This window comes from Pogona vitticeps, chromosome 6 (assembly GCF_051106095.1).
Source record: "Pogona vitticeps strain Pit_001003342236 chromosome 6, PviZW2.1, whole genome shotgun sequence".
NCBI classification, from domain to species: domain Eukaryota; kingdom Metazoa; phylum Chordata; class Lepidosauria; order Squamata; family Agamidae; genus Pogona; species Pogona vitticeps.
Genome location: NC_135788.1, coordinates 22,821,130 through 22,844,640, shown reverse-complemented (window position 1 = coordinate 22,844,640; position 23,511 = coordinate 22,821,130). Strand labels below are relative to the sequence as shown.

At 38.1% G+C, this 23,511-nt stretch overlaps 2 protein-coding genes across 4 annotated transcripts in view; one reads left to right on the top strand and one right to left on the bottom strand.

Moving 5' to 3' along the window:
* Positions 1-17,691, top strand: SLC25A40 (solute carrier family 25 member 40). The gene is made up of 10 exons (XM_020785133.3): positions 1-109; positions 2,354-2,413; positions 3,080-3,186; positions 4,383-4,450; positions 6,470-6,591; positions 9,942-10,115; positions 11,649-11,758; positions 13,088-13,169; positions 14,133-14,210; positions 16,151-17,691. The coding sequence occupies exons 1-10, from the start codon at positions 10-12 to the stop codon at positions 16,267-16,269; spliced, it is 1,020 nt and encodes a 339-aa protein (XP_020640792.2). The 5' UTR covers positions 1-9; the 3' UTR covers positions 16,270-17,691.
* Positions 17,692-18,999: 1,308 nt separating this feature from the next.
* Positions 19,000-23,511, bottom strand: part of RUNDC3B (RUN domain containing 3B) — a 46,882-nt gene continuing 42,370 nt past the window's right edge. For all 3 annotated transcript variants that reach the window (XM_020785129.3, XM_020785130.3, XM_073003129.2), the window contains one exon: positions 19,000-20,998. In XM_020785129.3, the coding sequence (XP_020640788.1) occupies positions 20,853-20,998 (146 nt within the window). In that variant the 3' untranslated portion in view covers positions 19,000-20,852. The remainder of the gene's footprint in view (positions 20,999-23,511) is intronic.

Genomic DNA, 23,511 nt, shown 5'->3' with positions numbered 1-23,511 from the left:
AAGGAGTGAATGATGGGTTCTGAAGAGAATGAAAGTAGATTATACAAAATCACAACTTCTCAGCAAGCATTCTGTTCCTGTTGTGGTGCTGTTATTACATCAGTTTTGGGTAAGGCAACATATCTCAATTCACTGAGCACAGACTATTAATAGCTTAGTATTGTTCTGATACATATGTTCTCAGTTTTAAGATAATGATGTTACATTTTTATGCCTCTTTACTTGGAAGAAAGTCTGACTGAGTTCAGTAGGCTTATTTCCTGGTAAGTATGCTTAAGATTAATGCTTAGTTATTATAAGTAGATACAGGGAACGGTTCATTTACTAAAAAGATGAACAGAAAACAAAGCTAATTGTTTAGAGATGACTTTGGCTAAGGAAGGGGCTGAGGCTCAGTGAACTCAATGTGCTTGGAGATTTTATCTTATTGTGTTGTCAGCATGCTGCATACATGGATAGACCACTCCTTTGTAGACCAGCTCTGCCATGTAGATCAGGCAACAGAACCGTTCTTCATTTGTTGCCTACCAGCTCCCCATGGATTGTTTGCTGCTGCTTTTGCAGGAAAGCTACTGGCATCACTTCTACAAGGCTTTCTGCACTGTATATGCCAGGCTCTGAGGAAAGGGCCCTACCTCTGAGTGCGGCTGACTGAGATCCTAGGTGTATTGAACTGTTTAGAAGGGATGGTTTTCACTTATCAGACTTGGGTATGGGCTTTTTTCTATAGGATCTACAAGAGGGTCTTTGAGCCAAAATGTTCAGCTTGGTTGGTGGACTTCAGGCATATAAACAGCCCCAGACCATGGCAGGTAGTGCAAAGACAAGAGTTGGGGTGAGTTCACAGTGAACACATGGTGTGAGAATTATGCCATCTCTCTGTCAGGTGGAGCCAATCGGGCATCAGATGAGAGGTAGTTTTCCATAGGGGGACCTCCCGGCCAGCAGCCCACTTAGGGACATGAGGCTCAGTGGGCTGAGAAGGTGGGGATACCCTTACCACAGAGCATCTGAATGCATGGTGTACAATAGACAGCACAATTCAGAAATAGGAGCTCCACCTGCTCTATGAATGGTCCACAGGTATGAACTACTCTGGATTGAGAAGTATATCGCACTATGGCCAGGTCCTCTTGTAGCTGGGGGACTACTCTTGACTTGCGAACTTAATCCGTATTGGAAGGCAGTTCGCAAGTCAAAAAGTTCGCAGGTCAAAATCTGCATTCCCATAGTAATGCATTGAAAACCATTTGATCCGTATCCGCTCTCCATAGGGCGGCGCAGGACCCTGAGGAAGGGAAGGGGTGCCGTCAGTCAGGGCATTCATTACCTCAGGTCCCAGCGGCGGCCCACAGGTCCCGGCGGCGGCCCACAGGTCCCGGCGGTGGCGGCAGCCTTGGCGGGAGGAGAAGGAGAGGCACCGGAGAGCATCTGCCCTCGCACGGGGAAGCTGAGCCGCTCCCGCGGCCCTCGGCAGCCCCGAAGGAAAGTGGGCGGGTTGGCGGGCAGCCCGGACCTCGGCGCAAGGGCAGGTCGTGCATGGCGTGGAGCCTGCCGGTGTTCTCCCGCGCCTGGGCCCTGCGCCCCGGACACTCCTCGGCAGCCCCAGCCGGGGCTCCCGCCTCCTTGCTCCCGCGCCGGAACAGAGCTCGGCCGGCGGAGGCACCGGAAGCCGGGAGCCCCCGGGGGCTGGGCGGATACTGCGGGGATCCTTCCTCGCCGCTCCTGGGAGGGCAAGGGCCGGTTCCTCCGGGCACCCTTTGCCAGGCAGGATCGCCGCCCTTCCTCGCGTGGGCTGAGCGGCGACCTCCTGCCTCACTCCCGGCTCCTCCCCAGCAACCGTCCAGCCGTCCAGCAGGGTGGCCCTCGGAAGAAGGCGGCGGCGGGGAGCAGGAGCAGGAGCGGCGGCGGCAAGCGCAGCCGAGCTCTGTTCTGGCGCGGGAGCAAGGAGGCAGGAGCCCCGGCTGGGGCTGCCGAGGAGCGTCCGGGCTGCCCGCCAACCAGTGGGGTCTCGACTTGCGAATTTCCCGGTTTTTTTCTAAACTTTTTGGTACGTACCTCAAGTCTCCGTCCGCAAGTCAAAATGGATTTTTGCGGACAGAGAGGTACGCAACTCAAAAAGTTCGCAAGTCAAGCCGTTTGAAAGTCAAGACCCCACTGTAGTTTAAATAATCAATAAAGTTGTGGCCCAAGTTTTAACCCAAAAGCCTGTGTCTCGCCTGCTAGTAAATATCCACACATTCTCTTGCTTCATTCTGTTTATGGAATTATTAGCCACAAATTTATTTGTGAATATAAAGAAGCCCTAATATTTATAATGTTTTTATATGATGGTATTTTTTATTTGCCACAGTGACACCCCTAGATGTTGTCAAAGTTCGACTGCAAGCTCAAAGCAATCCATCCCTCAAAGGTGAATCCATATAGCTATAAGTTTGGGGTATCAAGAAAGGTGCCTATTTGCCATGTGTTTTCTTGATATGTGTCAGTGTTCGTTGAAGAGAAGAGTACAGTGGTTTAATCATGCAAATGTGAAGAGTCCAAGTATGTGTGTGAGATTGAGCCTTTAAGCCATTGTCAGTAATAATTGCTTTTACTACTGTTGTATTTGTTAGGGGTTACAACATGAAAATGAGCTTCATTTGGAAGTGAAGATACCACATTGTTAAAATTATAATATATAGAATTTTTAAATTGATTGAAATCCGCTTGCACAGAACCAATTGTTAGTGGAAGATTTACACTGATTAAAGGCTTCCTTTTGTGATTTTAAGGTGCGTATGGCTTGCACACAATGTGAAGAAGTCATGTACACCCTGATTTGGCAAAAGGAAGCCTTTAATCAGTGGCAAACAGCTGCTGCTGTTATTTCTGTTGCACGAGCAAACCACACCCAGCAGGATTTTGGACTATATAATTATATAAAAAGAGAATGGAAATTAAATCTATTCAGAAGATTTTCTCACAGGTATCTGTAACATTCTCAGTGGTTTGTTTCACAGGCAAGCATAACATCAATGTATGAAATATAGGTGATATACAGTATAATGCTCAGATTTATTGTTCACCTTTTTATTAGGAAAGTCTTTTTTGGATTCTGATGGCTTAACGGATCACATTTATCTCTATGAAAATGGAACTGGCAAAACTTGGAATAAAACGTGTGGCCGTTTTACTGGCATGAAGGTAAGGAAAATCCCAGTAACATTATACACTTCTAGCAAGATTAACTCAGTGAATCGATTTGAAGTTTGTGTTAAAAACAGAGACTCTTATCATTTTCACTACTGTAATAAGAACTTTTCTACCTAGCCTTGAAATGACCCTTGTCTTTATTTAAAGAAAATGCAAGATAGAAAGCCACTTGAAACATAAATAGATATATTTAAAAGCAAATGTAGGACCGGCTGCAAAGGTAACTATGGACAAGAACAGGAAGTAAAAACCAAAGCCAGGCTGCAATACCTTTATCATTCTCAAATAAAGTGCCAAAATGTGTGCAAGCTTTGAATTTTTCAGAATTCAGTCTAAATGCTCCCCAAATTCAGGGATGCAGAAATGTTATACTCATAAAGTTTACAATGAAACGCAATCTGGTATGGATATTGCAGATTGAACAAGTCACTGATATGTGTGCAGTATCAAGCAATAAATGCCGATATGAACCAGCAAACATGGGACATTTTTGAAAATTCAAGGCTGGTGCCAGCATTGTTTTCTGAAAATTAGAGTCATACTGTTTCTTCATGTGAGTACACATTACTAGGTATAAACTGATGCCAAGCATTGTGGAGTGGACTACCTGCATCACTGTAAGATTCATGGTAAGGTATAGTCTGTCATCTGCCATTGACTCATTCAGCCTCCTGTGTTTGGCTCATGAAATATTTTATTTTACAGCAACTAAAAATATTCAGATAGGAAGGAAAACTGCAATATTGGTATGCAAGTGTTTTTTAAAATAATAACACTGTTTTTTTAATAAAAGGCAGAACATAAAAAGAGCCATACTGGATCAAAAGAAAGCTCTGTCTAGTCCAATATTCTATTTGCACGATGCCTAGTCAGTTGTCAATCTGTCTGTCAAGTTTGCTCCTGAAATGTGAAATGTGTTCCCCAGCCCAATCATTACCACTGTTTGCTCTAAGTTTATCCAGGCCCTTTCTAAAACTATTCATATTAGCAACCACAGTATACTACATCTTATAACAGGAAATTCCATAGTTTAGGTGTACAGTGTGGGGAGAAACATCTCCTTTAATGTGTCCTCGGTCTCCAATTCAGGTTTAGTGGATAACCCAGACACATTATAGCTGTCAAACAAATGGATAAGATTTAGAAGAATCTCTAATCCTTCCTGTTTTGATATTTGGTTATTTCAGGATGCTTTTGTGAAAATTGCTCAAAGAGAAGGCATTAAAGCATTGTGGAGTGGACTACCTCCATCACTGTAAGTTACACTACTTTTTTCTTACATAAGAAAAACTACTGTTACTGCATAGATAGATCTTTACAGATAACTTAATTTACTAAGTCTATACAAACATGCACACTAATGTACAATAGTTAAGCAAAAAAAATTGGCTGAAATTTTGTTGCATAGCTCCTTATGTGCAATGGTGATGATATCATCACTGATGAAGAGCAATTTGGGGTGCATTTGACTCACACACAAAGTGATGAAGTTGTGTGGTCACCAAATCCCCAAAGGAAGTCTTTAATCTGTGGCAATTTCCCCTGCTGCTGACATCATCACTGTTGTGCTCATAGAACTGTGCAACAGGATTTCAGTCGCTGCTCCTTCATTTTGGATTATGTTCATATATTATAGTAGACACAATTTTAAGAGCATTCCCTTATATTTGAGGGAGTATTATATTTCGCTTTTTATTCTCAATACTTTTTTGGAGGGGGTCTTTAAATTCATTTGCTTTAGATTAATTGGAATACCTATCAATCTATTGCAGACCAGTTTCAAACTTCTAGTGAGAATTCCTAAGGGACCATTTGTTACTCCTTGCCTCCTCTCTACTTTTTCTTATAGATAAAATGTCACTGGTATCTGTGGTTCAGCAGTAATTGAGACAGAAAGGGTCAAGTGTCAGAGGAGATCACCTTGTCAGGGCATCATCTTACCAAAGGAGATGGTGATTCTGCCAGATTTGGATTGGAGGAAAATGTCTGCTTTGTAGCACGGAGAGTTCTTAATCTTCAAATATAAGTGATCCAGTAATGTACACCTGAACACCAATTTCTCTTCCAGTACTTTTCCATAGCTAACCATGTTACCCCCAAAGAAGAAACACTGAAATTTTATTTACTTCTTATAACTTGGTGCCCCACTATCATTCTGGGTTACAAGAAATGGACAATATTATTGGTGTTTCAAGTTTTTGTCTTAAAAGGATATGAGTGTTCACACTTAGCTGCTTCAGTTTTGCAATGATTAGCCTGGAAATACTTTGTAAAGGTTTTTGAATAACAGATGATAGAGACTGAGGGAAGTGAAAAGGAGTGGAGTTCAGTTGGTTTGTTAATGCCCAGAAGTTAAGATAATCAGGGGAGACCTTTCTCTCTGTCCACTCCTTCACAGATGTGCTTGGTGGGGACACACAAGAGGGCCTTCTCTGTCACTGCTCCCAGACTCTGAAACTCCCTCCTGCAGGAGGCCAGGCTGGCCCCATCTTCACTGTCCTTTCTCAAGCAAAGACCTTTCTCTCCAAACAGGCTTTTCTTTAGTGCTTGATTATCTAGGAGACAGTAAAACAGGATGGTTTATATTCTGTTGCTTCTAAATCTGCTTTTACCTAACATTTTAATATACTGTCCTTAATTCTTCTTTAATTTTGAATAATTTACTATTTTTAGCTTTTAATATTATGTTTTTAATGATGCAAGCTTCCTTGAATCCTTTTTAGGAGAAATATGAGGTAGAAATATTTTTAATAAGCAAATAAATTTATTTATTAATAAATAAATAAATAAACAAAATACTATTTCAAAAGCACCCTTAGTATACCAACAAGCATAACAGTCATGGCATTATATGGAGAAAAACTACATTATACCTGAACAAGCTGCTGTACTTTTTTGAGTGCTGAGGAAGTACAGTATCTCTGCATCAGAAAGCACTGTCTTTCAAAAATGCATTCCTCTGCTGCTAAGCACTGTTGTCTTAGTTTTTATCTCCGTTCAAAAACTTTAGTAAGCTTCCTTATACTCAATCACATACTTGACCTGTGCAGCTTAACACAGACCTTCTCAACAAACAATGAGTTTTCAGGGTGTTGGTGCAGGATTTCTTTCCATAACCTGGTATATGATCTTTTAAATGTAAAGTATATTCTCTATGGCATCAAGCTGTGCCCATCTGGATCTCCATACACATTTTAACTTAAGGGAAGACACTTAACTGAGTAAACAAATTTTGATTGATTGATAGTATCATTAAATACTTCTGTTATTTTAGAGCAGTTTCAGTTCCAACGACAGTAATTTATTTTACCTGCTATGATCAACTACGTGATGCCTTCGTTTCTAAGTTAGAAGATAATGACTACATCCCACTTATTGCAGGTGGCATAGCCAGATGTGAGTCAAACAGTTTGTAAACTCTTTATCTGCTGTTAAACTTTATTTTTGACAATTTAAAAGAAAATTTTGATGAAAGTTACATTCATTGTAGCAAGAATTGTAATAGTGCTATGGAAATAGAACAAATGTAACTAGCTTTCCTTATTCCTTAGATTTAAGATTTGCTTGGTGCTCCTGTGACATAGAGCTCGTGAGCTGTCATGATCATGTATGTGAGAGACTGAGTTTTTCAACAAAAACAGCTTTGGGAGCGCCTTCTGCCTTGCAGCCATCAACCTATTCCCTAAGTTCCAGTGAAGTATGCTATCTCTGCTGTTTGTGAGGAATTCACCTTATTTTTTTCCAGCAAGCAAGACAGTCCTAGGAGGCGTTTCCCAAGCAGATATTTGCTCTTTAAACATTCACACACATACTCAAAGATACCAGCAAACCCTTAAAGAAAGTTGGAGATAGTACGTGCGGTGATAGACCTCTCAGAAATACTCACTTGGTGAGACTATAAAACTTTGGCAAGCAGTCTAGGCCACTGGTGCTTTAACCTTATTTTTTCTCTAGGTTTACTAGCCATGGTCCTGAATCCTAGTCCTGTAAAGCTGGCTGGTACTTGTAGTACTGTCCAGGGTCCTGAACCTCTTTCATTTCAGATCTGTACCTATCACCAGCGTTACCTTGTGCCCTCTCATCTGAGCCATCACCTTGACGGAACAGTGGTTTCCCATCTGGAGCAGGGCAGTTCCAATTTTCTTGTTTTCCTTGAATCCCCTTCCCTTCCCTTTTCAGAAGAGATAGTGACATACATTTTTATTGAAGTTAACACTAATCATACTTATACAGCTTGTATTTTATTTCTCATGTTTCATAGCCAGGAGTGTTGCTCCTGAAGTGGATCTGGTTAGAAAAATCATATTTGGATAGAGTTGCCATCCAAAGCTCAAACTGCATTCATCAGTAGCAGAGCTCTTTAGGGGAGACTCAGTTGTAAAGCAGCCATTTATAAAGTACAGGTTAGGCCCCAATTTTAAGAACTAGGAATCTGACAGCCCTGATGTGGAGGAGTTTGATACTCATTTTTCCTATTACAGCCTTAATTAACCCCTAGCAAAATTTGGAGGGAGATAACAAGAATATTTTAAAAAGCTAACAACTGAGTACTAGTGAGAGAAAATGTAGACACAGAAACAGCACTGCAAGGCTAAGCTAGCGCCCTTATTAATGCAATTCATTTTAGTTCCTAGATCAACAAAAGTCAACTCTCAAATAATTAGTAATCCTTCTGCCAGTCTCTGTCCATATATTATAAACCACAAACTAAAGGAGCTGGCACATCCAATGATAGCAATGTTATAGGTACAGTTGTGCTCAGCTTATAGTTTACACACTATTTTTATTTTTATATATAACTCCTGAAGAAGGCCTGTGTGCTGAAACACATTGAGTATTTTTAAATTAGAATAAAGTTGATTCACATCTTTCTACGTCCTGGTCTCTTATTTTGACTTTTGCATACATTGTAAGCAAGAAATAGTACCTTAAGTGTGTAGAGTTTTTCACATTGGTGACTAAACTTGTTTTTTATGCTTCTAGTAGCAGTCAAGCAACCAGATTAGATAAATTAAGCAAGTGGAATAAACAGCTAGAACATTTTTTGTTTTGAAGGCAGAGTACTTTGGTTGTCTTGAGAGGCATAAAACAGCTCTCTTCAATAGTAGGAGCTTTCAGTATGACTTCCTTAGGAAGCTTCTTTTTCACTGGGAGTACAGGCAGTCTAGGAAGTGACTAGTTTTTGACTTGCCATCTTTAAGAAAGCAGCAAGCATCCATACAGAGTGAAAAGGCATCTTCATACTTACTGAATTTATTTTATCTTAATATGTAGCTGACATAATTACTACAGTAGAGCTAGAATCTAAGGAACAGGGAAAATGTAATTGGGTCAATTAGCATCAAGGTTTTTAAAAGTATTTTAATCATCTAAGAGTTTATATGTATTCACTATATCATGACATTCACCAAATGGTAAATGTTGTGGGACCTTAATAGGGAAATGTTTATGAAATATTTGTGTCTGAGGAAATAAACGACATCTTTGCTGTTCCCTATATTCTCGATGTCGGCCGTATATTAAGCTCAAAGAAATTCAGTAAATTCAGTATTAAAGTCCCTTTATGTATGTCATATTGAATATTTTCTGGTATTACAAACGGATCTTGATATATCTAAAATACATTAAATTTATCTAAAATCATTAACTTGCCAGGAAACAGATCTTGAGCAACTGATTTGCATCTTTGGAACATTGATAAGCATTCTGTGGAGAAAGAATAGCTTTGGCAGGGCACTCAGTGTGGTATAGTGGAGAGTGTGATGGACTAGGGCTCATCAGGAGCACATTCAGCAGTGAAACACTTGAAGGAGGGACATTTGTAAAATCACTTAATTATCTGACTTATCTTGATAATCCTATAAGGGTTGTTCTAAATCATTCAGTTTGACAGCACAGATGACCCACAGCTTTGCCAGGGGAAGGAAAAAATGGTATAAGGGTTTAGGGTTCTTGAAGAGCTTGGATTGTTTAATTTACTTTTCACTCTATGACTCACTTTTCATATCAACCAAGTTCTGTATGATTTGAATTTTGGAACTGTACACATGTTCTTTCAGAACTGCACTTTAAAAAGACTCATTTTAATCTCTTGCACATTTTTAAAATTTCTGTAAATCAAGAAATATTACAATGTACTGTGCATATAATATTAGAATGTATGATGTTCTAATTCAATTTACTCAGTTAATACTGATTGCCATATCTTCCTAATGTGGCATGCATGGCATCATCTTAATGGGGGCTGGTGGAAACAGCAGCCCAGCAATAACTACAGAGCAACATATGTTCCCTATCCATAGTGTATTTTCCTCCCATATAATAGAAAGAAATTGAGAATTTTGCTTCCACTTTTAGTCAAATGTAGCCTGACATGTTTACTGGAGTAATAAACTGTAAAAAATCTGACTATTATCAATTTAAATCAAACCAGTTTCAAAACATGGACTATGAAATGGTTTTACGTCAGCAGCTGTTAGTATTAAACAGTTCCTAGTTTGAGTAATATAGAAAGCCATGATTAACTAAAAGAATCAAAAGTGTCTGAGCCTTTTCAGAGTTCATAAAGAACAGAAACATGTAAACTGGTGTTCATTGCTACTCATTTCCAGCACAGTAAACTATGGCTTATTTAAAAATGGCAGATGTGGAAAACTTTTAGAGAGCAAAATCTGACTTGGATTCCATTGAAAAAACTTTCCAAACAGATCTATTTAAGTGTGTTGTCTTTTGTCTCTCAATTGTAGTGTGCTCAGCCACTATAATAAGTCCAGTTGAAATGATTAGAACAAGAATGCAATCTCGGCGGTTGACTTACAAACAATTGCTTGCCTGCATTAGTAGTAGTATCACCAAAAATGGCTGGCTTTCACTCTGGAAAGGATGGGGTCCTACTGTTCTTAGAGATGTGCCATTTTCAGGTATGACTTATTTTTGACCAATAAAAATACCTGATTTTTATATATGTGTGTGTGTATAAAATAGAGATGGGTATTCATATACAAATATCCCCGCACAGGTGGAAATAGCAAGGGTCTGACCCCATGAAGCAAGACTGTCCACTCACGGATTCGCTGCTGCTGCTGCTGGCTCCGCAGAGGCTTCCTATCATGTTGTTCTCCGCAGTGGATTAGCCACTCTCCGACCTAGCAGAGAGGCTTGTCATCACGCCTCCTGCCAGGACTGGGTAATCGATTGAGGACAATGGCGCGATAGGAAGGTCCGACGAGTTCACGTCAGTGGCAAAATCGTGAGTGGTTCATAACCCTCATTATTTCCACCTCTGCGGAGATATTCATATATGAATGCAAATATCCCCATCTCTAGTATCAACATATATATTTTATTGTAAATTCATACTGACTGAAAATTAATCAACTGAGAATATACAATAAATTAAGTGCAAATAGTTAACTTAAGACATTTGAAATGTTTTGATCAGTTAGGGGCATTACATTATATAGTTAGTGGTGGCTAATTCTTCTCCATCATGACTGAAACATTGAATGAAGATTTTAAAAGTCTGTAAAATATTTATTTATTTATGTATTTATTTATTTATGTATTTATTTATTTATACCCCACCTATCTGGTCATTACGACCACTCTAGCTTCTTATGACCTGGTACTAATTCTAAAACTGTCAAATATCAAGAGCACTTTTCTCCTATTTTGTATACATGTTTTTTGTATGTGGTTTCTGTTAGCAATTGTTCAAATTTTTCTTGAACTTGTTATGTTTTATGTTGTAAGCCACCTAGAGTGGTCGAAATGACTAGATAGGCGGGGTATAAATACAATAAATAATAATAATAATAATTGTGATGTAGTCAATAGAATGACAAACTAGGATTCAGGAGACCTGAGTTTGAATTAATGCTGAGCTATATTCACTGGGGGTATGAAACCGGTAAAACCAGTCCTTAAATATCTCACTTACCTTTGAAGACTATTAGGGTCTGATTTGACATAACAATGGCTTTTATTACAGTACATAACTGCAAAGAGTGCAGTAGTGTGGGAATTATATTAACAGACCATCAACAATGCTATTGTGCAACTTTGGGTGTTTGACAGGCCAAAATTAATTTGTTCATCTAATAGTTATTTGCTTGCTGCACCTCCTGTGCTTCTAGATTTGGAAGAAAGCAATCCTCACTGTCGTTGCTGTTAATAAATGACACAGAGGTCATGGAATATTTGATCACAGTCAACTAGGTGATCAGGGCAAAGGATTTGAGTTGTTGAAAAAATAATTCCGCAATGCAGCATGAATGAAGATGCAACATAATAAATGGGGGTTCTTATTTGTTTTTGTTTCAATTAATGAAACTTTTATTTTCTTGCTAACAATGAATGCCACAGAAATATGAATATGGATCATTATAATTCTGTTTGTATAACATTCCAGATTTTCTGACCACTGATAATTCCTGTGCAATTTGTCCATATAGCATTGTACTGGTATAACTATGAATCCTTCAAGAAGACATTATGCAAGGAAGCAGATATACATGAGCCAACAGTCCTTATTACCTTCTCTTCAGGAGCAGCAGCTGGTTGTGTAAGTCCCATTTCTTGTTGTTAATAGAACATTCAATAACTGCTATATTGTGCAAATGTGAAGACCACCTCAAGAGAGAATGCTATTCTCTCCAGGCTGAGAGAACAAGAATGTTTCAGAGCATGAGGTTTGCTTAAATCCTACACCAATCCAATGAATGGTGTCTAAGTATACATTTAGGCACTTAAGCTCCACTAATAATTCACACATACTTTAAATATACAACCATCCCAGCTTATATTCCCTCATATACTATCACTTTGCTCAAGTACTTAGAGTAGCACAACAGAACACCAGCAAATATGAGACCATAACAAATAACTCTGTCTTAATGTTAAGAATGCATATAGCTCTGTGACCAGGCATCACTATTCAGAGCATGTGTGTCGATTGCCTTTACATATACTCTTACATATAAAGGCTTCCGCAGAGATTCATGTTGCACAAACAGCAGGGACAATGCTGGTTGCATCTCCATGGTGCAGCATGGTCCATCTTGTTTGTCTTCAAATAAAGCCCAAATACATCTAGTGAATATATAGAATTTTACACTCTTCCCCTGCCTTGATAATTCAGTAGGAAGAATAGATACAATCTATAGAAAGACTGTTCTGAATAAAAAACTACATAGTGGATCTCAGAAACTGGAAGCAATCAGTAAGTAAAGGTTTTTCAACAATGGTTTGAAGCTAATGGAAGATATTGACGTTCTTAATGCTACTTTGGAGGTATGGAACCTGTGGATACTGGTGTACCCACAAATTATTTTTGATTTTTTAAATTTAAAAATTATGATCAGAACCTTTGAAGCGTACCATTGGTCTGAGAAAGGACATGGGAAGAGCCTTCCTGAAGAATGCGAGGACTTTTGTTAGCATACCCAGTGTGGTGTAGTGGATAGAGTGGCAGACTAGGACTCGGTAGGCCTGAGTTCGAATCCCTGCTCAGCCATGGAAACTCACTTTGCAGAATGAATAATAGGTCTTCTAAGTTTAACAAGGAAAGTTGCAGCCTTTTGGTTAAAACTGTGAAATTTGTGTCAGATCAGTATTTTATATTCTCATGTATAAGGTACAGTTATATTCAGTTCAGCCTCAGTAAATTAATAAAAGTTAATATTTGTAGTGCTGCAATGCTGTGGTACATAAGGTTAAAACCCATTTGTAGTTGCATGATCTTACAAATGACAGTGAACATGTAAAATCTAGTTTTATTCCTGACAGTGAATCATAGAATAATGGAGTTAGGAGGCACCTATAAGACCATCAAGTTGCTGGTAGTTCTTTGTATATGGATGTTGTAACATTTAAATCTAAATATTTTCCCTAGATTGCTGCTACATTAACTTTACCCTTTGATGTAGTAAAAACACACAAGCAAACTGAACTTTGGGAAACTGATATCACACAATGTAAGTTATCTGTAAATTGCTACGTATTTTTATCTTAGAAACCCTAACTAGTATAATATTTAAGAAAGGCATTCCTGTATATCTAACCATAATAATCTGGACCTTTGTAACATCATGGATAGACTACTGAAATATTCTCAGTTAAGGCTGTTGCAGAATACATTGCCTATTTATATAAGCATATACAGTATAACATCCAGCCAGTATTAGAACAATGGTACAATATCAGGGGGTTGATTATTACACCTGAAAACCTAAGACAGGAGTTGGAATTTATAGACTTCTGTTGATTGGTCAGTGACTATGCCCATTATTCTTTACCACTGACCATACCTACAGAGTTTGCTGAAAACCCAGGTGGTCTATCACAGAATCTGAGGAGTTGAGGATTGCTCTACTCTGCCTAAGAGGGATGGGCAGAAGGTATTACTCTAGATGTTGGTCGATGTCTAACTTCTGCCAGCATAGATTCACCTTCTGCTTGCAACATCTATAGAAAATATGACCAAAATATAATTTAGAAGCCATTAGTTTTGAGGTCACAGAGGGATCATGTCGATCTATGATATGCTAGTATAAGTAGTCAGAACAAAGCTGATTTTGATATAGCTTCTATTCTGTCCATTAAGAACAACAATCTGTCTCTACTGATTGTAAGACAATGCCATGAAAAGTCCTTATTTTGGTAATATATTCCAGATGTGTATTTAAATACTGTTTTTATTGTGTCCTTTGAAGTGGGTTCATTTTAGTTTAAGTTATAGACATCTTATTGAAAACTGCTCATGTTTATCAAAACAGCAGGATAAAAATGTTCCAAAAGATTGGCTTCAAGTCCTGCTGTCTGAAAATCATAGCGTATAGCCAAATGTACCATTACAGACACATGGCAACATAGTTGTAGAATTATTTATTTGTGCATCCACATTTTTCACTTGTATTTAATATTTTTCTTTTACCTAGCATCACAAAAAAGTGCACCATTATGGAGAATAATGAAGAGAATTGTGGCTGAAAATGGATTTACTGGGTTATTTACTGGTAAATTATAACTTTCAAATAAGGCAGCTATTCTTTATGGTGCCACATTTGTTTTTTTAATTTTCATTTTATTTTTACTTGATATGCTAGCACAGACTAACATGGTTACCTTGTCTAAAACTGGTAAATGTTTATTTTAATATTTAAGACATTGAGGGACCAATAAGTGCCCTGGTAACGCTGATCAGCCTCTTCAGCGGTGACAACTGGGAGAAACAGCATGGTACAAAGGTGTAATGAGTAATCATTACAAAAAATTGAGGTGAAAGAATTGGCAAATGAAAATTGCCATGTTCTTTTATGGTACCTACATGACTCCAAAGCCCTACTGTGAATGTTGTTCATGGCAAAGTTTTATATCTTTTTGATGAGATTCATATCTTTTTTGAAATTCAAGTAGGAATGATGACTAAGTTAGTTTAAGACTATACAGCCTCTCATATACAGTGGAACCTCTACTTACGAACGTCCCTACCTACGAACGATCCAACTTACAAACAGCTCCAGCTGCAAAATTTTCCTTCTACTTGTGGCCAGAGCTTCAAGATGCGAACGAAAAAGGCAGGGGAAAAGGGTGGGAAATTCAAACCATTGGTGGCGAAGAGGCTGCTTCTTTGTAGCTCTTTCACACCAATCGTTAGGAAAAGGGAGACTCAGCCTCCTGGGCTTCCAGCACTGCTGCTACCACCGCTGGGAGGCAAGCCGCTGGACCATCCCAGCTGGGCTCAGCCTCCCAGGCTTCCAGCACCACCGCCGCAGGCTTTCCCGGGGTTTGCCGCAAGAGCCGCCTTTCCCCCCTGCTGCGCGGCTTCTCCACCGCCATGGGAGACTTTCCTGGGGCTTGCTCCAATCGCCGCCTTTCTCCGTCACCATCCACTGATGGGCCAGGGTTTCTGTGCTGCCAACACAGGCTTTCCCAAGCTGCGTAGACTGGCCCTACTGGGGCGGGGCTTCCCCTAGTAGGGCTGGTCTACCAGCCTAGGAAAGCCTGCATCAGCAGCACGGAAACCCTGGCCCGGAAGTGGATGGTGGCGGAGAAAGGCGGTGCTTGCGGTGAGCCCCGGGAAAGCCTCCCATGGCGGTGGAGAAGCTGTGTAGCAGGGGAGAAAGGCGGCACATGCGGCAAACCCCGGGAAAGCCTGCAGCGGCAGTAGACAAGCCCTGGCCTGGCAGCAGCAGCTGGAGCCCAGTAGACCTCCTGGCAGTGGTGGTGGAGGTAAGGTGCTGCTTTTTAAAAACTGTTTGGGGTGGCTTTTGCAGGGTGGGATTGGCCTAGTGGGGTTATGTTTGTTTTTTATTTGTTTTGTTTTTTGCAGCCCCAGGGGCTTGCAGTGTTTTATTTATTTATTTATTTATTTGTGTTATTTTTGTTGTTGTTGTTGTTGTTGTTGTTGTTGTTAAGGTATTTTTTTCTTCAGCCGGAACGGATTAATCAGTTTTCAGTGCATTCCTATGGGAAATGGTGCTTCTACTTACGAATATTTCAACTTACGGCCACCGTTCCAGAACGGATTAAGTTCGTTAAGTAGAGATACCACTGTATAACCTTGCTCATTTCTTATGTTACTTCTTGAACACCTTGTACTCCTTTTACTCCGCCACAAGGCCAGTATAAGTTGTCACAGAATATTTTTGCTTCTGGATGGCTAAAGGTCAATACAGATGAGGGAAAGCAGATGAAATAGCATTCAAGCTGAAATCCTGAAAAACAGAAACCCAATTATCAGTTATATATGCAACTTCAGCATGTTTTGTAGTGTACTATTACCAGATTAAATACCAAAACAAAATCATCTTTATTTTATTAGTCATGCAAAAATTCAAGTAACTACTTTACATAATGGCTTACTGATAGTTGCTAACTCAGATTTTTAATTATAGTTTCAGCTGATTTTCCTGTACTGCTAAGCTCTTGAACATAAACAATTTCTTTTTTGTAGGTATTATTCCAAGGCTGACAAAAATTGCTCCTGCTTGTGCCATCATGATTAGCACATATGAATATGGAAAGTCTTTTTTTCATAAATTAAACAAAAATCAAGAAATGAAGAACCATTAATACTGCTTCTGTAGACTTAAAAGTAATAGAATTGTTGTGCATTGAGTGAGATATCAAGGTGCACAAAAGAAGCATTACATCTTAAAGTATAAATCACTTTTTTCATGCCTCCATCCACCTTTGTTCAGTATGAAGATCCAACCCTGCAGAAGGAGACAGAGGCTGTGTCCCTAAACATTATCTGTGTTTAAATGAACACAGAAAACAGGAACTACTGTTTAGTTTCTGTAAAAGTGTGAGAATTTGCCTGCCATTCTATAGCCACTTCATGTAGTGAGCAGTGCTACGTATCTGATAGCAGAATGTAACTGTTGCATTTAGTAGGTCTTCTTGTGCTACAGAAAAAGAAACTCTTGGAAATAAGGATGTATATAAATAAGGATGCAAAGAACCAAGTCTTTACATAACTTTTAAAACAATACTATGGCACCTTCAAAAGCTAATAGATTTCATGTGGCATGAGCCTTCTTGAGCTACTTCCCACTTCCTCATGTAGGGAGTATGTGTCTGAAGATTACAGGCCATAGGTCATACCATAATAAAACTATTAGTACAGGTGCCACATGACTCTTAGTTTTATCTGTAACTGACCAACACAGCTACCCCCTTTAAAACAGCTACACAACTTTAATGACTGCAAGTAGTAGTATTCTTGCCTTGAAAAAAGCTTATAATTGGGTTATGATAAGTATTTGTTTGTATAATTGCGGCTAGCATTAATAAAATCATTCCAGTTTTGCTAGAAGTGTGTAGATCTTAAACAGTTTCCTGATCTTGATGTTTTATATGCTTTCTTGCCCTGAGTCTTTGGGATGCAACTTCCAAAAGCTAACACTCTTTCCATTAAATTAGAGGGGTGTTTTTTTTTTTTTTTTTAGAGAAAGGGACTGTTTAAACTTAAGGGTTAATAGTAGCATACAGGTGCAGCCAGCTGTTGAACAGATCAACCATAGGCTGTTATCAGGACATGCATGTCATGATTCCTGAGAGGAGGTTACTGAGCTTCCAAATCCACATAAAATAATCTGTCCATAAATGTAGTCTCGTGTGTAATTTCTTCTGGATATAGAAGTTAAGTTTTAATATGTTTTGAGTATAAATAATACAGCTTTCAGTTTTTTTAAATCTAGGTAATTTTGAGTAAGGTTTAAGAATCATATTTAAATTATTGCAATAACATTGTTTACTGAATCCTAAGGAAAGTTACACAACAGATGTTTGTAGCTCTCTATGTTTTTAGCATTTGGGGCATTTCTTTCAATAGCCTTCATAATTTAACCAGCAAATGCCAATTTTACCATTCTCAGTGAGTGCTAGTTTTGTCATTCTACATCACAGGAGGGGTGGGATAGGAGCAGCCAACAGGAAAGGACTGAATGGATTTTGAAGAGTAAGTATCATTAGACATTCCTTCTAGAATTGTTCATAAAGGTAAACTGTGTTTAGTCCTCGTCAGTGCAGATAACTGTCTACAAAACGTTACACTCACTATTACTCTATTTTTCTCTCCCAAACTCTTCCATCTCTTTGAACTGCCCAGAGGTGAAACACACTACATGGGCAGTACTGAAATGTAATTCCCATGAAGCCACTGGTTCAAGGTTAGGGAGTGTAGTCTGTCTAAATGTTTGATTGTAACTCTTAGCATCTGTACCCTACATAACTAATGGTGAATAACGGAAGTTGCAGCAAGAGTCTCAAACCACATAACTCTACTTTGACTTAACAAGTTAGCTTTGTTTCCGTTGGGGATTGAGATAAAATAGGAATTTGTTGAACTTCATCCCTTTCTACCCTTTTGCTAATCTGCACTGATTTTCCACTGATAAAATTTAGACTGGGATTAGGAATGTAGAGTTCTCAAGATACTGTTTGTAACTTCCATCTTCCTCACCATTGGCCATGCTTACTAGGCCTAGCTGGAGCTGCAGTCCCCCAAAGTCTAGATGTCACATGTTGTACATCTTTAGGTTAGATTTTGAGTATGAGGGCACTAACTTTTTGTGTGACAATGAACCCTTGTATACTACAGATGTACAAAAAGATTTTAAAAAATAATATGCAGTGAAAATGAATGCTTAATACAACGATAGGATGACTAATATAAAACTGCAGGAAAATGCTACTCCTTTAAAAGAGCAAAAACAAGCAAACAAAGCCATGTGGTCCTAACAAAATACAAAAGCAAGGGGAGCTGATAATTTCATTAGACCACTTAAATAATAATTTTAAAAAACAGAATCTAAAAATAGCTTGCTGTTGATCTATACTAGTCTTCAATCAGGCTGTGCGCCAATATGGTGTGACTAGTGCAGAAAAAAAATCCAAAAGTTAAGTCTGTGCCTGGTTTGTTTCCTAAATGTGCTGATTTTTGAGAAACAGACCTGCCATGACTTCTGAAACTTTCCAATATTTTTTCTGCACTAGCCACAATATATTGATACACAGCCTGATAAGGACTAACTAGTATTGGTCAAAAGCCAGCATTTAAAAAAAATCTTTTACTGGTCTAATAAAGCTATCACCTGCCCTTGCTTTTAAAAGAGCAAATACTCATTAACGTCTATCATTGGTATAAAATCAATTTCACAACTCTCATAAAAGCAATATGTAATGCAAAGCTGCATGTTTTAGATTACCACAATTCCACAATCCCTAAAATCAATGCAATGTTCAGTTCTAATGAATATGAATAGGCAATTAGCCTGTCATCAAGAACAACTATGAGAGTAATCGTACAAAATATTTAATGGACGTGCAACATTTGGTACAGCAGGGCAATAAATATGCACAGCATGGTTTCTTTTTCAATTTTGAAATCTTAGCGAGATTTCAAAAGAAAAACAACCTTTTCATGCAAAAATATCAAGTTGACTGGTTTTACGCATACATTCTAGACATTTCAGCTATGATCTACAAAAGATTTTCATCCAACTGCTCCAATCTGTCACTGGTGTGACAAAGTAGTAGTTTTAGATCTACATTATACTGGTCCACATTTTAACATACAAGCCAGCTAGCATTACTGTACACAACTCTGGGAACTTATATGCACTGATTAAGTTTGTCCCTCATATTTTTAAGGACATCTATTTTACAAGAGATAACATGCATGAAGTTATTTTTATCAGGTAAGCAGCCCAATACAAAACTTTTGGCGGAGCAGGAATGCTGTCTTGTTTCAAAATTTAACTCCGGTATACAACACAATAAACTTGTCAAAACCATTCATTCATTCTCATATAAATCAAATTGTACAACATGTCTTATAGGAGGCACATTTCTGTTTGGCAAAATAATATGGCATCTATATGACAGTCCCAAAGTTATCTGTACTTCTAGATTACCCATGTTGCTGCACACTAGTAAACAAAGTATGGAATTTCTTTGGCACAATAAAGGATTTAAGAAAACTCTCCAAATTCAGAGGACCTGTGTGTATCAAATGACTTACAATTACACATGATGATTGTGCTTCAAAAATGAAACTGCAGTTTACAAAAATAACATATGCATTGTTTAGATGTTATAAAATAAAGCTTATTGGAAGCTTAACAGCTTACATCTGAATTTTCATATGTTCTTCTACAAAGTAAATGAAACAAACAGCTCAGAACCCAAGCATGAAAAATAGATAACAAAAACATTTACATCAAAGTCAGTTGTGGCACTTGCCATTCGGAGATACTTTGTTCTCAAAAAGAAGTTATAAATAAATAGTAACATTACTCTTTTCTGAAAGTATCTCCTGCCTTTACATTAAGGTGTATTGTGAACACAGCCATTTAGAAACAATCTCCAAATGTCTTGCTTTTGCACAAATTTTGTTATGTCAAGATGCCAAATGCAATAATTTAGTCACCTAGATTAATGAAGCCTACAATATAATACAAGTTTAGTTAGAGGGCTAGTAGTTGCCCATGTTTTCCTTTTCTAAATCCATCATAATAACCAGAATTCTATTCATGTTCGCATAAGGTTTGCATAACTTGCTACAGCTAACTCCAACTAACTGATGGTGTCCTGGGACACATCTTGATTGTCCAACTAAGCACATGACACACCACTGAGACATATCCCAACAACTAATCAATCAGCAGGAATTGGCCACATCAAGTAATGTATACATGAACTCCAGTAGAATTCTGACCAATTGTATGCCTCAAATATTTTGCTATGTATAATATTATTCCTGTAATCATATGCTAATATCAAATGTTACACTTACCCACTAATTTTTGTGCTATCCTTTCAAAATATCAGTATATCTAAGGATTTTCAATAAAGTACATTGATCTAGAGATCAAGAGGTCTTGCAGAAAAGAGACAATCTGTCACTTAGTATAATAAACCCCCCTCATTTTACAGGCAATTTATAGCCTTAATTGTACATTCAACCATAGACTGAATACCATGGAATCAAGGAGCATGCTCCTAGACAGTCCTTTATCAAGACGCCAAAACCAAAAAGGACAGTTAGCCATTCTAAAAAAATCAGGTTGACCTCTTATGATCCTTGACTCAAATAAACCAAGGAAGACCAACTGAATGCAATCCAAAAGGCCTTCTCTACATAGATCTGCTCAAGAAGGAGTAAGTCCAGGACTTGTCATCTCTGTCGTAGGGCTTGCAAGATATTCACTGGATTTCAAACTTGTGAGAGATTTGTAACTTGCTACTGAAGTCAGAGAGCCACAGAGACCAAGTAATGAAGGAGTATCTTCTTTTCCTAATTAAGTGAAGAAAAACACTTAAATTATAACACATTTTAACACAAGAGGATTATCATTATCTTACTGTTCTCATTTCTTGATCCTTCAGTTGAACTATTGCTACAAGTATCTTACATAGAAAAAGGATATCCTGCTACAAGCTGCTATAGCTTTAAACCCTTGAAAATCACTTGCAGGGAGTGATTAGGAAGTATTCCAAGGCCTCCCCTTGCTGGAATTTCAGTTTAGCAAGAGCTCAGTTGAAGAACTGGGCAGTAAGCTCTCCCACAGTCCTCAGCTCTTCGACCAAACAGAAGCATTGGTGGCTTCAGTTTGCCAGAATCCACATAGCCCACTAGGTCCAGTTTCTCAGACATTCTAAAGTAAACACAAAAAACTCCACAAGCATCTTATGTTTGGTTTACACACAGTTGTAGAAAAGGAATGAGTGTAAACTTAGTCGAGTTTCAAAAGAAAGAAGCTTTCAAAGAAAATTACTACTTAACACCAAATACATGAGTGCCATTGGATAAAGGCGGTTTGACAGACGACTAAAATTCAGGTACGCAGATTTTAATCACATAAGAACTAGGGTTGACTTTTCTAGTAAGTGGTAAATGCCAAGCTGCTTTTAATCACTGACTGGATTAGGAGGATTTAGAAATTATATGTATGATAATACCGGGATGTTCCATTCTTAATTGGTTTCTATCAATGTAATATGCTTTATATGTTCATTCTAAAAAAAAAAAAAAAACAAGTAAACATTCTCATGAAAATATCTAAAATGCTCCAAAATTAAGTTGTGATTATTACCTATATTTCATTATGCTAATCTTTTTGATCACATAGAAGTAGTAATTTAACATGAGATGTTTTGACTCAATAAAATAAGCCAACGTCTTATTTCACAAGATCTGAGCAGGGCTGCTAATGTTAGGATGTTTCAGATGCCATTAATTCATAAGGGTTAACATAAATTGGAAATGACTTGATGGCATATATATACAAACAATTTGAAATTACATAGTTGTCCTCCATTAGATGGAATAGTTTTGTTTTTTGACAAAACCTTTTTCTGGAATTGCACTGACTCTGCACATAACTCTGAATCCTCATATTAGAGCCAATGTAATGAGGGATGCTTTAAAAGCCCCAGCTGGCTCCAGAATCAAGGCCACGTATGCTGAGATGCAGTTCATGATACTATACAGAAGTCTTCCAAACTGAGTGGAGACACAACCATAAGAATGTAAACTCATCAGAGAACTGATTACCTATGAGATTTAATAATAAGACATCTAGCCATCCTGAGAACGTTATTGAAGACTAGGATCTAAACAAGTAAAGTATAATGGTTAGAATCCTATCCAAGATTTAAGTCAGCATCAGTGTCATTCTGCAAACTGGCACTGATTAACAAGTTGCTAGTAAAATCTCTGGTCACACAACAAATCACGCATCTTTATGCATGGCATGGTGGCTCATTATCGGAGATTGGTTTACACAACTACACTTATGCCTGTGCAATCCCCAATAGGATTCTGACCATTAAAATTTTATGTGGTGATCTAAATGTGATAATTATTTCTGAATTTAAATTTTTATGCTTCTTTGTTTTAGTAAATTTAATATATTGCATCCCAGCAGTAACAATATCAATGAAAGATTAAGTTATCCTTAGTTAAGACAAGAAGATACTCTTGCACATACTTAAGTTACATTGCATAGAAACACTGTTTTGTGACGTGAAATCCATAATGCCTGAAAGGTCTGATGGCTCTTTAATATTCAGAATTGCCACAGAATTGATGACACATTAAAAACAATTGGAAACAGCACAATTGCATAGTACTCTGTATATCCAGAATTATTACACATCAGAAAGAAAATACATACAGTTTAAAACAAAAAGTAATAGTAAAAGCTATTCCCTTAAAAGCATGGGAATTCAGACCAGCCAGCCTATGCTTACAACATATTGGTTGTATCATAACTTCCAAGAAGCAACCATCAAGAAGTAGACTACAACATAATCCCACAACCAGCTTCTATAAAGTGTACCACTACAGTTGTAGTTTTCAAAAGCTGAAATGAAATGTGAACTTTGACAGTGTGAGGCCTTACAACTTTGCAATGTAGTTTCTACTCAAAATTACAAAATATTTTCTTATACAATCCAACTGATCCATATTTGGGAAGAGTCAGTGTGATTAATGGACTTAGTCCTAAGTAAGTAGAGGTTTATTTGCTCTAAGAAATCAAAGAGTGGTAGTTGCCTCTTAATGATTATTTGGGGTAAAAGTCAAGACACAAGTAGGGCTTGCCCACACACTCATGTTTTGAATGTGGAAAGAGTGGTTGATCTCTGATCTGGTTCCTTGCTTTGGGGGCACAGCTTCAACCATAATTTCGTATTATACTGTAAGGATTTTCCCCCTTTGGGACATTTCCCTGTTTTTTTAAAATGTAGGAACACAGACATTGATTGTGGGAAAAGAAATACTGTCTTTACTGGACAATGTAAGAT